General features: G+C 45.4%; 2 protein-coding genes across 4 annotated transcripts in view; both read right to left on the bottom strand.

The window, feature by feature from the left end:
• Positions 1–235: 235 nt before the first annotated feature.
• Positions 236–2706, bottom strand: ankrd46b (ankyrin repeat domain 46b). The gene is made up of 4 exons (XM_035149672.2): positions 2571–2706; positions 1465–1807; positions 1099–1257; positions 236–976 (listed from the first exon to the last, which is right to left on the bottom strand). The coding sequence occupies exons 2-4, from the start codon at positions 1773–1775 to the stop codon at positions 760–762; spliced, it is 687 nt and encodes a 228-aa protein (XP_035005563.1). The 5' UTR covers positions 1776–1807; positions 2571–2706; the 3' UTR covers positions 236–759.
• Positions 2707–3227: 521 nt separating this feature from the next.
• col4a6 (collagen, type IV, alpha 6) overlaps positions 3228–15855 on the bottom strand; it is an 80587-nt gene continuing 67959 nt past the window's right edge. For 2 of the 3 annotated variants that reach the window (XM_035148580.2, XM_047338786.1), the window contains 24 exons: positions 13676–13744; positions 13270–13377; positions 12845–13063; positions 12600–12758; positions 12226–12234; positions 10841–11011; positions 10615–10758; positions 10407–10529; positions 10103–10284; positions 9956–10019; positions 9768–9842; positions 9255–9362; positions 8836–8943; positions 8685–8756; positions 8480–8599; positions 8272–8388; positions 7920–8081; positions 7727–7825; positions 7445–7591; positions 7189–7305; positions 6665–6856; positions 6402–6573; positions 6186–6300; positions 3228–5700 (listed from right to left, as the gene is read on the bottom strand). In XM_035148580.2, the coding sequence (XP_035004471.2) occupies positions 5440–5700; positions 6186–6300; positions 6402–6573; positions 6665–6856; positions 7189–7305; positions 7445–7591; positions 7727–7825; positions 7920–8081; positions 8272–8388; positions 8480–8599; positions 8685–8756; positions 8836–8943; positions 9255–9362; positions 9768–9842; positions 9956–10019; positions 10103–10284; positions 10407–10529; positions 10615–10758; positions 10841–11011; positions 12226–12234; positions 12600–12758; positions 12845–13063; positions 13270–13377; positions 13676–13744 (3113 nt within the window). In that variant the 3' untranslated portion in view covers positions 3228–5439. The remainder of the gene's footprint in view (positions 5701–6185; positions 6301–6401; positions 6574–6664; positions 6857–7188; positions 7306–7444; positions 7592–7726; positions 7826–7919; positions 8082–8271; positions 8389–8479; positions 8600–8684; positions 8757–8835; positions 8944–9254; positions 9363–9767; positions 9843–9955; positions 10020–10102; positions 10285–10406; positions 10530–10614; positions 10759–10840; positions 11012–12225; positions 12235–12599; positions 12759–12844; positions 13064–13269; positions 13378–13675; positions 13745–15855) is intronic. The other variant, XM_047338785.1, reaches the window with a different exon arrangement.

Below are 15855 nucleotides of genomic sequence, written 5' to 3'. Positions count from 1 at the left end.
TGGAACTTTTTTTACCTTAAACCAGCAGCTTGATGAAAGTGAGTCTGATGTGTGAGTGTGAACATGAGAAAGTTTCCTCCTTCACTCCCTGAACGTCTGTTCTTTGTAACTCTGCTGAGTGGGTTCCATCTCCTGTGAGAAGAACTGACTGAGAGTCACAGCTTCAACTGTCACAACCAGCTCCAGTTGAAGAGTGAAGCTGAACTGAGATCAGTTAAAAAGACTCAGAAGTTATTAGAAACCAGAGTTTATCTCAAAATATTCAGCAGGAAACTGTTAAAATATGAAGAATCCTGAACAGAGTTTGGTGGATTTGTTACAGCAGCAGCTCTTCAGGTTCAGGAAGCAGAGGATCATGGGTAGATGTGTTTTCTCTCTACGCTTCAGATGACGCCGTTGCTTAATAAAAGTTACATAGTGTTGCTTCCAACATGTCTTGTCAGTCTTGGTCCTGGGTCTTTCTGTTAGTCATCCCACAACCTCGCAAATGTTTACGTTGCTTGTTTAAGTAATTGTTTTTAGCTAAAAATGGGTTTTGCTCTTTTGCATCACTGCGTTTTAAAATGCAATTTAATAACAAAACAATGATGCTTTACCTATTTGTACAACAGAGAATAGAATATGAGATCAGGGCAGCAAATAAGCAAAAATCTGAGTTTGTGTCAGGTACAAACAGTCGAAAGCAGAACTTCCCTTGATTATTTTACTACCCTCTTAAGCCATGCTTGTTCGTCACTGCCCTCATCCCAGCCTTCCACCTCAGTGGACCAGCTCCAGCTGGCTGGTGGAGAAAGGAAGGACCCCGCTGACGTAGTAGGCGATGCCCAGAGAGAGGAGGGCGATGACCACAAGCAGCAGCAGAACCCTCCAGAAGCCCAGGTCCTCCACGAACTCCTGCCAGGTGGTCCTGAAGCTGGACAGGACGCCCTCGCTGCTCTGCAGGTTGGGGTTGAGTAAAGAGTGGCTTTCCATCGCACTGGGAGAGACAGTGGAGGGGTGGGGCATGGCCCAAGAAAGAAACCATTCAATTTAATGGCAGATCTGAATAAACCCCTCTTCCACCCAGAAAACACCCTCAGCCTTTCCATCCCTGCTTACCTCTCACTGTCAGCCATCTGCATGGTCTCCAGTTTGGAGTGGGGCCCCCTGTTGAAGCCTTTCACCTCCTGCTCCTCGAGTCCCTCCAGCAGGCGGATGGCGTCCTTGTTGACGCCGCGCCTCTTCGCCAGCACCAGAGGAGTCGACCCATTGTGATTACTATTGTGAAGTAGATGGCTTCGTGTTAATAGACACATTAGGAACTCAAGTGCTTAAAAAAAAAAGCACCTTCAATAGAAAATGTACAAACTGATTTACACGGGGAAAAACCCCCACAAACAACAAAACAATTAACAATGGGATCAAACAAAACACAACACTTTGACCAATATCATCCGTATCAACTGAGATTATTTAATTTCTTACCAGATATCAATCTTCAGGCCGTTGGACACCAGGAATTGTATAGTGTCCACATGCCCGCACAGATGCAGTGCCGTGTTTCCTTGATAATCAGTCGCCAACAGATCAGCCCCGAACTTGTGTAGCAGGCGACAGATGTCCACGTTTCCTCTGGCGGCGGCTAAGTGCAGGCCTGTGCGGCCCCGGTTGTCCCGGATGTTGGGATCGCATCCCGTCTCGAGGAGCCTCTTGGCGAAGGGCAGGTCTCCATCGATGCAGGCCTGCAGCAGAGGCACGTTGGTCTGCGACGAGTCGTTGATGAAGACATAGGACATGTCCGAGTGGGTGTCAGAAAATTCCAGCTTACCTGCGATGAGGAAAAACAGAAGATATAAGTCAGTGTCACAAAGAAATCTCAATCTGTGTGATTGGCTGTTAATGCAAAGCTGAAGAACACTGGTCTTCACTTAAATCATTGTCTCCGCATTAAGGTTTCCTTGCAATAAACCTACAGACGACAACAACAAACCATTACTGCTCCTGATTCTCATATCAGGAACACTAACCTCAATATAAAAAAATAGCAATATTATGAGTGATTATAACAGGTCATAACTCCATAAAGTTGGTCTTTAAATCATTGCTGAGATATAATGATTTCCATCTGACGTGGCATCACATCAGTAATCCATTACAAGGCATGAACTGCACCAATGCACGACTTGATTCATGGCTCCCAAGACCCTGGATAGATCACAGCCATTACCTTTGATATCTTTCTGTCCTTAATCCTAGCTACATCATTTCAAGCTAATTCCCTCAGACAAATATTAATGTTTGTTCTATATATATATACACTCATGGCGGCTAACTACAGCGTTAGCAGCTAGCAGGGATGAATATGGCAGCAACGGGAAATCCTAATTACACAATAATCTTGGTAAAGTGTCTCTGCATTAAACATTAACTTGCAGGAGCTAACGAGCTAACGAGCTAGCGGAGCTAACGGTAGCGTGCTAGCTAAACCTGCAACGCGCCGCTGCGACTGTTTTAACGTGTAATTTGACAACTGACGCATCCTCCACATGCACTGCTTTGTGAATCCGTGTTCGCTGTCTGTAACCACCCACCTGTTAATAAGTCCCAAATCAGCAGAAACAAACACTCTTCGCTTTCCTTCGAGCTAACGCTGCTAGCTGTGTTGTTGTTGTTATGACGCTAACCTCTACTTCCGGTTATTCGGGAACCTACAGCGGCGCCACCTGCTGCCCTGGAGGTGTAGTGCCTGTAGGTCCGCCTCAGAACAATTAGCGTTAATTAAATAAAAAGTAGCCTTTATTTATTTTCTATTACTTTCCACATAGAATTTGACATTTATACATCTATTCATATCGTACATCATACCTGCCTAAATACTATACATGTATACAGTTTTTCAATATTTCCAATTGTGAAATATGAACATTTTCACTGTAAATTTGTATTTATTATAATATTCCTTTGCTTATGTTATACTTTCACATGCTCTCATTCTGACTATGCTGCTGTAACAAGTTAATTTCCAAGATGTGGGATAAATAAAGTATTTCATCTTATCTTATCCTATTCATGAATTTCTCTTCACATCCTGGTAGTAAGGACAATTATGCCAAGTTCAGTATCTGTATATAGTACACATATATATATATACGATATTCTCATCAAAAACACAGACAAATTCAGATTTTACCTTTGGATCCATCTTCCAGACGGAGCTGAAACTCACAAATAATAATAATAATTCTGCATTTCTCGGTTGGATTAGAAACTTTATTTCCAAATGTGTGAGCACAGAAATACACATTACAATAAAAGACGTGTTATGATTCTTTTCCGTTATAGATCCTCTTTGAGGAAAAAACTGCACTTTTCTTTTTTCTGTCACTCCAGGCACTTTGAGCATGTCGCTTGTTGAACATGTGGTAAAAGAGCAAATGGACAACAACCGCTGTCCTGCTGTTAAATCCTCAGCTGTGAATATACTTTCCATATAAAAACATCCTAAAGACGTTTTTTTTCTCCATAATATTTAATGTACACATCATAATCTTCCCATTCCCTCCCATCTCAGTAAATAAAACCAAGGGATAGTATCAAGACTTAATTACAATCTAGATTACAAACCAGCAAATGCAGACGAAAAAATTAAAACAAAAAACAGAAAAGGTCAAATGTGACATAGGGAATGAAGTCAGGGCTACCAGCAGAGCTATGTGCAGACACAGAGGTCATAGTGGTTACAAGTCACCCAGAGGCTTTCACTGCCCGCGGATATTATCAAAAACACGTAGACAGCATACGATGCAAATTCAACGTAAGAAATGATCTGCGAAGGAAATAAGACATTTCTTCCTCTTTTTTGATCCGCGGACAGTGAAAAGACACGAAACTGGGAGAACGTCTAAATACAATAAGGAGCTAACATTATAGACCTTTGCGCTAACATATTTTTCTGGGAAATACAGTAAGCACTATGTACAGCAATAATTCATCTATGTGTGTGTGTGTGTTTCCTGTTGTTAAGGGTTCACTGTGATTTAAAAAAAAAAATACGAGTTTGGTCACAACATAAAAAAGAAATCCTATGAAAGTGGAGATGAGGAAACACGCCCCCTTTGTCCGACTCGTTTATCGTTCTGATCCAGAAGAGCTCACATCAGTGCAATATAAATATAAATGAGTGGCCTCATTCAAGTGACTGGAGTTAACTGAGGCTGTTGCAGGAGAGGTTTGTCTTTTTATTGCAGTTAGAATAGAAAACCTGTCGTTAAATGCTGCATCTCAAGTCGACTGTCAGGGTTGTGTAGCACCAAATGTGAAACGTGCAAACATCACAGGAATATGAGACAAGACAAATGCACAGTTAAAGGACTGTTCTGATGGTTTTGCATGTTTTTTTTTGCACAAAAATCAAATACATTGCATTTCTTCCAGAATACACTGTAAAAGTTTAGTCTTCAGAAGCAGGTGGAGTTTGAGCACAACATCGCAAAAACAAAAGCTCGAGGAAACGCAAGTGAGTTATTACATTTAATTAAAATTGATTTAATTCTTGTTGATTTTCAGGTTCCTGTGTTTTGTGCATCTGATACATTTGAGCTCTTTTTCTGGTTCTTCTTCCTCTGCTGGGTTTCACTGTGGTTTGCAAACCAGCTAACAGGTAATCATGATGTTGGATTTTGGAGTTTCTCAAATAAACCATTATATATATATAGTTTCTGTGTAGTTCCTATTATTGCAATAAAAGAAAGAATAAAATCTGTAGATGTCTCAAGTATCAAGTCTCTGCAACTTGATTTTCAAACCCATACACTGAAGCTTTTCATGCAACACGTGCAAAATCATCAGGACAGAGGATGCGACAGCTTTGGCTGTAAATTAACTGCAGTTACACTCTTGTACCCGACAGTTTTATTGTGGCTGTTTCATTTCAAATGTGTCTTTGATCCAGGATCAGGTGAACGTCTGCTTCAGTTGAACCAGATCAGCTGTTGAGAATCACACCAAAAACATCTGACTCCCCTCTGATCGGACTCATCTGAAGCAGACGTGTGAGCGGGGCGGGGCGATACGAAGCGGCGGCACTCTCCGAGGTAGCCGAGAAACGATTCTCGCCCCAAAAAACGTAACGAGACACAAAATACACACAAAAGAACATAAACAATAGCACCATTGTCAGTGATAATCGAGAGAAGAGCGGGAACCCTTCTCTTTTCATTTCCTCCATCCAACACTCATTCCTAAACGGGGATAAACATTAAAAAAACACTCTGAAAACGCACCGGTGTCGCTCGACTTAATCGTGAAACCATCGGTGAAGCAGGAGAGGGGCTCGTTTTCAGTCAGTCACATGTTCTTGGTTTTTATAGATTTCTTTTTAACTCATTTCCTCCTCCTTATTTCCTTTCCTTGAAGTGTTAGTATATCACCTCCCTCTGCTCCTCCATCCTTCACCTCCTCCTACAAGAGCTTGCTGCAGACTTGGCAGCGGCTGACTCTGGAGCGCTCCTGGCCTCCCTTCAGGGTCTCCTGCACCGGCGAGTAGCGGAACTCCTGGCTGGGATCCACGGTGATGAGCCAGAAGCTGTACTTGTTGGCGAAGTAGTGGCAGGAGCCCTTGGCGCCGTTGCACTCGATGAACGGCGTTGCGCGGAAATCCTCCAGGCAGGAGCCGGGAGACACCAAGGACTGACCGCCGCCCTCCGCGCCCGCCGCCGTGTGCTGCGCAGGACAAAAGAGGAGGAAAAAGAAAAATGTAACTCCTCTGCTCCTTTTCAAGATGAAGCTGGACTTTGAAACGAAGTCAAGTTGTGAGAAGCTCCATGACAATATGAACAGTTAGAGAATGTTGCTTGGAGACAGCGGTTAAATATCTGTGTGTAGAATTAATTATTGAGTTATAGACAAAATCTTGCTTTTGTAAGTTCACAGTGACCTTTGACCTCAGTTCATCTTTGCATCCTAATAAACGTTTGTGACTAATTCGAGGTGGTTCCCAGAGGCCTTCCTGAGACATCGCATTCAGCCAGTGTTCAAACTGGCTTTTTGGACAGTTGGTTGAGATAAACAACCAAGTTGAAGCTGTCGCTTGTTGAATTTCTTTTAATTCCACAGATGAAATGATGAATCAAAAACATAACAGCAGTTTCAAATGATGCATGAACTAATCTTTAGGAGATGGGAGTAGTTTATTCTTTTTAACGTACCATCAGGAAGGAGTATCCTATCCAGAGACTCCTCCAGCCGGGGGGGCAGCTGGGGATGTTCATGTCCTGACTGTGGACGGCCACAGCCTGAGACGGCGCCTCACAAACCGAACACCTGGAATGGACAGGAAGCGTACGTTAGACATTACGTACAAATCTTAGCCAAATACCCCAAAAATAAAAACGAGCCCTCAGAGTTTAAAGAGCCTTTAATACCTGCTGATATAAGGTCGGATCTGCTCCTCGGCCACGGGCATCATGGGTATGGGCGCGGTTGTGGAGAGCCAGTAGGACTTGTCGTTGCGGCTGGCGTAGTAGCAGACCTCGTTGGGGGAGCAGTAGAGGAAGGGGATGGTGCTGAACCTGGGGAGACACGAGCCCGGCTGACCTGCAGGGACAAAGAAAGAAGGTTTCACACCGCTGACAGATCCGCTGCTGAGACTTACGAATCAAAACTCCCACGTGGAGCGTCTCCGTACCGAGATCCTGGTTGTGGGCCTTTTCCTGCCCCTCCACGTACAGCAGGCTGTAGCCTTCCCACAGCTGGGCCATGCCCTGAGGACACATGGGAACCTGGGCGTCCTGGCTGTGCTTCACCAGCGTGTAGCCGATGCTGGAGCCACGACCGACTCCGCCAGGAAGGCCGGGGCGACCGGTGTTACCGGGAAGACCTGAGGAAGAGGAAATGAGAATAAATATTAGAATTGAAAGTTGCTTTAAGTGCAGAATTCATGTGTCAGAATGTGGAGATTCATGAGTTTAAGTATTTTCAGTAGCTCTATTGTTGTGTTTTATGGGGAAATCAATTAAGACATAAATAATAAATGAAGAATAGGTAAAGTTTAAACAATGTTTTAACCCCAAAACTGAAGCATCCATCTTTAAATTTCAAGATTTTAGAGTGAGTGAGTTGCTTCAAAACAGACATAACAGCTGGAATTAAACCTGGTCTCTGACAAAGACACAGTGAGGACCGAGACACACGAGCAGACACACCACTAACCTTGGTCTCCAGTTGGCCCCGGGAAACCAGGTGGTCCGCCGTCACCGACAGTTCCAGAAGGACCAGTAGATCCGGTCCTGCCCAGTTTACCCACAGGGCCAGGAGGACCTTTAGCACCTGCACCAGAAGAGTTTTATTTTCATCTCCATTTTTCATACATAAAAATAAAAGAAATCAACCCTTTTTTTTATTCTTTAACTGGTCCATACTTGTGCCGAAATATTTTAAAGATGATTTGAAAAACCTGACTGCTCACCTGAGGGTCCGGATTCTCCAGGCTGACCGGGCTCTCCGGGGGAACCAGGGGTTCCGCCATCGCCTGGGAAACCCAATTCTCCCAAGGGTCGATCAGTTGGTATCCATGGCAGCGAAGCTCCGGGGTAACCCTTACGACCAGTACGCCCTGGAGAGGAGGAGGCAGGGGGGGGAAGGTGATAGTACAATGGAAGAGAAGGTGAGGCATGAAAGATAAAAATGTTTATAAAATGATTCACTTCACTAAATAATTCTACTCGTGACAAGAGAGGAGTCGCCCTACCTCGCAATCCCTTGGCTCCTTTGTTTCCATAGTAACCAGAGTCACCGTTGAAACCTTTTAGACCAGGACCTCCGCTGTAACCACTCTCACCTCGTTCCCCTGGATAAAAAAACCCCAATGTTTTACTTCATTATCTTATTCTTTACATTTTTTTTACGTTTGGTTCTCGTACTATTTGTCAGCTTTACTCTACCTTTGATACCAGGGAAACCAGGGCTTCCGGGGCCCCCAGGGCCTCCAGTTTCTCCTTTCCTGCCGGGGGAGCCAGGGAAGCCTGGCAGCCCAGGGTCACCTCTGTCTCCCTGTGCTGTGCCTGGACCAGGGGGCCCGGGTGGACCTGGAGGACCCTGGAAACCTGGAGGAGAGAGAATACAAGGGTTAGAGAGGAGAGGAAAATGAAAGGAAGCAAAAGGAAAGAAAACGGAAAGAGGAAGGAGAATAGGAAAGATAAAATTGGAAATAGATATTGAGGAAATAAAAGGAAAGGAAAGGGAAGAAGGAGAGAATGGGAAAGGAAAGTAGAAAGAAAAAATAAATGTATTTACCATACTCTCCATCCAGTCCAGGGAGTCCAGGATCTCCCGTAGGTCCGGGGAAATTGGACCCCACATTCTCACCAGGAAGTCCAGGTCGACCAGGGAATCCTGGGAGTCCAGAACCACCTGACACAAACACATAAAAACAAATCAGTCATTATTTCAATATTGGATTGTTTGATTCCAAACCAATCAGCTGACTCTAAGACTGTCTTACCTGGGTCTCCTCTCTCTCCCTTCCCTCCAGGATAGCCGGGAGCTCCCGGGTAGGAGACGCCCCTCTCTCCCTTCAGCCCTGGAATACCCGGGGTACCTGGAATACCTCCTGCGTTTCCACCTGGACCCAAACACAAACCAAATGTTCAACAGCGATTCATCTTCAACGTCTGTGAACTGCAACAGGTGTGTAAAGATGTCCTTACCCGGAGTTCCAGGGAGGCCTTTAGGTCCTCCGAGGCCGTTAAGTCCATCCAAACCAGGGGATCCAGACAAACCTGTAAAAATACAAAACAGTGAGTGGGTTTGCTTTCTGCGTTATGACAAAGACAGAGAGCATCAGTGGTTCTCTTTCACCTTTGGCTCCAGGTCCTCCAGGACTTCCCGGCAGACCAGGTCCCCCGTCTTGTCCTCTTCGTCCTGGGTAGAAGGACTGACCCTTTGGTCCGGGGAAACCAGGGGAGCCTGTGGAGGGGATGAGATAAAAATGTTAAGGAGACATATTCTGCTTATAGCCGGGCTGATAATTTAGTTAGTGTTATGACTCTAAAAGGTTCACATGCTCTAATGTTAAGAAAACATCACTGTGCTCAGACTGTCCTTCGCTGCAGCTCCTCTTTTCAGCCTCTGTCTCAAAGACATGGTTTTAGCTCCTGTCTCTTTAAGGCCCTCCTCCTGATGAAGCCCAGTCTGCTCTGATTAGCCAGCTGGTTCATTCTGATGTGATCACTTGTGAAATTAATTTGTTTGTCGTTGTGTCGGCCGGTGTCTCTCACCCGTTATTCCAGGCCGTCCTCCTTCACCAGGAGCTCCCTTTGCTCCAGAGTAACCTGGACTTCCTGGAAAGCCGTTGTCACCGGGAGCGCCGTCGTTAGCACGACCACCTGAAAAGAGATATTCAGTCTGATGGGTAACAGATCCCGTTGGGAGGAGCCAGATGTTTTACATCCAATAGTTCTGGGATTCCCTCTTTGACAAAATGCATTAATGTGAAGACAAAAAGCAGAAGCATTGAGAGGAGTTATTCTCGTCATTATCAGCAGGAACATGAACCAGCACACTGTGGTTGTAAACCTCCACCTGGCCAGTACACCTTCACTCCCTCCAGGTGTTCCTGACACATTATATTCAATTATATAAGTTCCATGTGACCTTTGACCACTAAGTGATGTGTCTAAGTGATGCTTTGTACCAGATTCGAAGAGATTCCCTGGATGCCGGTGAACTTTCACCTTTGAGCACCAAGATCTGATCAGTTCAACCAGTTCCCTGGGGAATGTGAGTCTTACCTGGGAAGCCTGAATCTCCTGGCTGACCTTTAGAACCTGGACCTCCAGGATAACCATAAGTTTCCCCGGGTATACCTGAGGGGAAAAGTACGCTATGGATGAATGTTTGCACAGTGGTCATCTATTCACAAAGAGGTGTGAGGCTGAATGTATACATTTGATTGTTTTTGATGATAACTGATATTTACCCTTGGCACCAGGTCGACCAGGTTCTCCGGGGTTACCAGGGAAACCAGTTCCACCATCATCACCCTGGAAGAAGCCGTCAGAAGTTGAAGCTGACTGGCTGAAACTTGCAAATGAGGATTTTTTAACAAGTGTGTGTGTTTTCCTACCCTTGCTCCGGACATGCCGGGGAATCCCATGATTCCAGCCTCTCCCTTCGGTCCAGGGTATCCTGGACCTCCAGCGCGTCCGGGGTAGCCAGGCTCACCCGGCTGTCCTTTACTCTGCTCCGCATAACCAGGAAGTCCAGGCAGACCCTGACGACCAGGCAGACCTGGCAGACCTTTGTCACCTGAAACCAGATTCAGAGTGGTGGGCGGTTACAGGTGCAATTATATTTTCTCGTTGAAGGCAACATTGTGTTTGACATATACAGCTGTCGAAGTATGATGCAGCAACAGGAAGCAGTGTTACCTCTGGGTCCGGGGAAGCCAGGAAGTGCGCTGCTTCCAGGGTTTCCGGGGTCTCCTTTCTCCACATAACCTAACCGACTGGGTATGCCGGGCAAGCCTGAGCGGCCGGTGTATCCCCGCTCACCTGTAGAAGCAAAAACAAACCTGTGTGAAGTGTGACTTTACTCGACTGGTGTCATCACACTCGATCTTGTTCCATAAAATGTTACCTTTCTGTCCGTGGTATCCAGGTCCACCAGGAAGTCCATCTCTTCCAGGCCCTCCGGGCAGTCCTTTGCCTCCTGGGAAGCCTGGACTACCAGGGCGCCCTGGTAGTCCAGGGAAACCCATCAGCCCTGGGAAACCTCTCTCACCTGCGGAAAGGCACAAATAATCCAAATGAGAAGGCTGTTAGTCACACGTTATCATTTAAAGAGGTGGAGAGCACCAGCGTACCCTTCCTTCCTGGGATTCCTGGAATTCCATCTCTAGTTCCTGGTCCTGGAGGTCCTGGGGTTCCCCTGGACCCTGGAGAACCAGGGGTGCCAGGCTGTCCTGGGGTTCCCTTCATGCCAGCAGGCCCTGGGAATCCTGGGTCTCCTATGTCTCCCTTGCGCCCGGGGTAACCTGTGGATGGGTGGACGATGAATGAACGAATGATAGATGGTGAGACAGCCAAAGAAAAAATCATAATCATAATATAAAATAAACTTACCTCATTTTTTTAAATAATGACATAACTTACCTCATACGTTTGTTGATAAATATTAAAGTAAGCAATTTTACAATTAATTTCCACACACACACACACACACACACACACACACACACACACACACACACACACACACACACACACACACACACACACACACACACACACACACACACACAGCAATGTAAGCATACATGTCCCATTGCATTATTTATGACCTTGGTTAGGCTGCAATTGCACTTAGATTGTCGACGTCACTGAACTTAAACATGTCAGGATTTTAAACTTTTAACCTTTTAAACTTCGAAGCTGTAATCGTGTTTAGTCTCATTCAAATATTAAAGAAACTCAAGTGCAATTCCAGACTGAATTAGTGAGGTTGAACCCCCTGGGGTTTGTTCGTCCTGCAGGACAGCTCGCTAGCCGCTACTGGTTTACATTCTTAAAAAGGACGGCCATTTTCAACACATCTGTTCACATCATTTCTGCAGCATGTCGCTCCTCTGTGGGAACATGCAGGGATGTGCTGAAAATTTAAGAAAAAGCCTTTTTAAGAGTGTAGGATAAGCCTCTAGATGTTAAACAGCGTTTTGGTCGTTGCACAAACCTACTGCAATTAACACAACAGCAAACACACCTGGCACAGATTAGATGCAAATGTCTAATTGAATTACAGGGGTTAGTTCTGGCTGCAAAAAAACACAACAACAAGAAAAACCCAAACACTGGTAGTCACGGTTCTCGGGGGAAATGTTTTGTTTCTGAACATCTCACAACTAAAATGTCCATCTTCAGTCGACACTTTGACACTTTGACAAACAACTGAACGAGTGTTTACTTTGGGGTGTGATGAGGTCATTTCTCTGATCTTTTGTTCATAGTGGGTCATTTAATCCTGTTTCACACCCCGACACTGACTCTGAGAGTGATTGAGTTTTGGAGATGGACATTTGTTTCGCTGCACGAGAAAACGAGAGGAGGCAGACACTTAGAGGGAGGGAGCAGTTAGAGCGTTTGGTCTTATGCAAGAACAGCAGGAGGATGGAGGGATGGAAGCAAAGGGAGTAAAGAAAAGAATGGAGGGATGATGGATGGATGGATGGATGGATGGGGGAGAGTGTCTCACCTTGGCAGCCTATAACGAGTGACCCAACACCAAGAACAAAAGGATGGAGGGATGAGAGGATGGACGGAGATGAGGATGATGATGGTGTGTGGAAAGAAAGGAGGAGGAAACATAGGACAAGGAGGAATATAAAAGAGGAGGAGGAGAGAAATACACAGAGAAAAAGACCGGGATGAACCAACACTGGTAAAAGTGGAGGGATGAGGTGAAAGACATCAGAACTAAATCGTCATTTTTCTTCTTCTAGTTTAAATAAAGCTACAAATACAAAGACTAACACACGATCTTTTAAATGTGGAACATGGGAGACTAAACTTTCTAAAATTCGAATAAATTTGACGGAAGTCTGCCGGTTGCCGAATCTCCTCCCTCACCTGGTGATCCGCCCAGTCCCTTGCTGCCAGGAAGTCCCGGTTGACCGGGGATGCCGCCTCTCGGCTCACCTGGAGGTCCAGGGGAGCCGGGAAAACCAGGAAGACCGTCAACGCCGCGCTCTCCCTTTAGTCCAGGAACGCCTGAGCGTCCGTCAAAACCTGCCAGAGGAAGAAGAAGAGTTTTACAGAGGTGCTGATTCAGCTGATCACTTTGGACAGTGTGAGCGTCTCCGTCTCAGACCCACCGGGTGATCCAGGTCCTGCCGGCGTCCCAGGTTGGCCCTTGTCTCCAGGAAGTCCCGGTGAACCGTCACGCCCCGGAACACCAGGCGTGGCTCCCAGTACCTCTCCAGGCTGGCCCTTGGCTCCTGGACGCCCAGGAAGGCCATCCTTCCCCCGGCCTCCGTCAAAACCTTGTCCTGGGTTACCTGGACCTCCAGAATCACCTCTGGGTCCAGGGAAACCTGCAGGAAGGGAAGGGACGGAGGAGAAGACGTTGAGGGAGACTAAGCACTGGAAGGAATCATTTCATTTAACCATAAACTGTCAATAAATATGGTCGATGCGTCTCCACTTCCTCCCACCCAAACTTATCAGGAACATGAACACTTTTATTTAAACTAAATGACAGAAACCATCTTTAGGAAACATTTATTTAACATGAATTCACCTGGTGATCCAGGTTGACCTCCAGTACCGGGTTCTCCTCTGTCTCCTTTGGATCCGTCAAACCCGGGACGTCCTGGTTGGTTTGAGGAACCTGGTCGACCTTTCGGGCCTGACGGGAGCGGACAGTCGTACTCATTCATTTTGCTGTATTGCCATTTTTTATTCTGCCATTGAATTGAGTTCGTTAACATTTGTTAATTAATTGCAGATTATTTATCTAAAAATCTTCTGGTGCACAGGAAGTCGTGTGTTTTAATCGAAAGTCATAGATCGGGAATTGCATAGAACACAAACATTCTCATAATATCCCATATTTTACAGAAATGTAAACTCCCAATTTTATATTTGTCTGATTCATTTTAACAAAATTACATCCGAAGAGCCATAACACCTCTGTTGAACTTTACCTGGTCGTCCGGGTAAACCGGGTAAACCGGGGTCTCCCGCATCAGCTGTGTCGCAGCTCCGCGATTGGCCTGGTAGCAGTCACACACAGGTTAGCAATCACACATAGGCACTTAAATACACATATACAGGGAACAGTTGAACACACAACTGCAACTTTAACGACTAAAACAGTTTTAAACCTGGCCTAAGTAATATTGTATAAAACCCTCATGTATGAGATTTACAACACAGGCGGGTTGGACGTTAATATGGAGAGAAAATCGACTCAAAATGGTCACAAAGGTAAAAAACAAACAAGTTAGTGACCAAACTTAGGCACAAATCACTTTACACATTTGTAAATCATGTCATAAACGTTGGTGAACATTTTGAGTCTATTTTCTCTCCATAAAAGTCCACGTAGGTGTTTAAAAATATTATTTAGGTCAGGAAACAAAAATAAAAACATTAATGCTAGATCTAAGAAAGACAAACTACTACAACCTAGAACAACTGTATGATAAATATCGTATCTGATAATTATATTATATTTTCAAACCAGGCCCCTGGTACATCTATTCAACAGTTAATTCTTTGCTGAATGTCTTTCGCGTTGTTGATTGTCTGTCGCCTCCATTCACGCCATCACTGCGTCGACTCTTTTACTCGGCGTCATGACAACTGTTGTGTGAATGGCGTTAGTTGCAAATGCATTGTCGTATTAAGGGGCAGTTCAAAAATATTAGCTGATGATGGAAACGCTAAAACATTAGAAAGTTAAGTATAATTCAGAGGGTGGGGTTATTTCCCCTCCCTCCCTCACTGGTGGTTAAAAGCGTTGAGCAGAGGCGGGGCTTGGAATCATGCGCCAGGTTTCAGCAGCTTTGATTGGAGGAAGTGCAAGAGGTGATTTGAGCATGAACTGGTCTCAAACTGTCAATCATCCACTGGCGGCGGCCGGATGGAGACCCTGAGACGCAGGGAGCGAGACGCTTCCATCGGCGCCGCCATGAACAAATGATTGACAGCGAGCCAGGGTGTAACAGACTACATCTCCCAGAAGTCCTTTGCTGTGATCGAGTCCTCATGAGCTACTGCAGTTTCATGGGTTTACTGATGATAGTAAAATGATTTAATGATATTAAACAGATATGATTATTCTTAACCTTAATCTTTATAAGAATATTCTTTATAAACGATGATCTGCTAAACTGAGCTACTGCCTTTCTTGAGTAAAACTCCCCCTAGTGTTCACAATGAAAACACACCTGGAAGATCGTTGACCAGCTGCTTGGACGCCTCACAAACTTGGGATCTGACTATTCACTCAAATTTGAACGATCTCCTCACTTTTCTCTCCTGATATGTGGATCTTATATTAATGAAATGGAAGGTCCAGTTCATTGTGAACACGTTTTCAGACACTTTGACCATTTCTCCCCTGAGCTGAGTCTGAATTTCCTCCTCCACCGTTTCTCCGCTAAGCGACGAGCTGGATTTCTATCAACGCCCTTTATGAATCCACCAGAGGCTGCGCTGCCTGAACCTGAGGCCCGGGACTCGGGCTCGTCACTCTGACCGGTGGATGAAAAAGTTAGTTACCCACCCGTTCCCTCTCCGACGTCATTAACCCCTCCACAGCTGTTTTCACCTGGACAGATACACATGCACAGGGGAGGTCAGAGAGGTGGATGAACAGAGAGAGAGAGAGAGAGAGAGAGAGAAGATGGCGGCATACAAAGCATCTTGCATGCATGCGCCAATAAAGCAATTAAATTGTTTATCATCAAACAGGTATCAGCAAATCAGCAATCACTTCCATTCAATTAATTAAAGGCTCATTCAGTTAAGGCAAAAGAGGAATATTAAAATGCTTCAAATGTAAAAGAGCTTAAAACCAGATTATTCCCCTCGACAGGAGGGAGGGAGAGAAGGAGCGTGGGGGGGGGGGGTTTCTGAGCGACGTCACGACAGTTCATCAGACTGTTTGTGGGTCCGCCCCCCCCTCTCTCTCATCTCCTGCGAGCGACAATAACCTTCGTATTAAAAGCAAAAAAACCAAAATCAGTCGTTTAGCATTAGCATCACAATACGAGAGCACACATTCACACCGAGCTGCTGCTGCGGAAGACTTTGTGTCGTTTAGTCTCAGAGAGAAGGAAGTGAACCAGGAGGAGGCTGGTGTCAACAGAGTGAACTG

This window comes from Hippoglossus stenolepis, chromosome 23, assembly GCF_022539355.2.
Source record: "Hippoglossus stenolepis isolate QCI-W04-F060 chromosome 23, HSTE1.2, whole genome shotgun sequence".
Taxonomy (NCBI): domain Eukaryota; kingdom Metazoa; phylum Chordata; class Actinopteri; order Pleuronectiformes; family Pleuronectidae; genus Hippoglossus; species Hippoglossus stenolepis.
The sequence above is the reverse complement of the archived record's forward strand: the minus strand, read 5'-3'. Positions and strand labels throughout refer to the sequence as shown.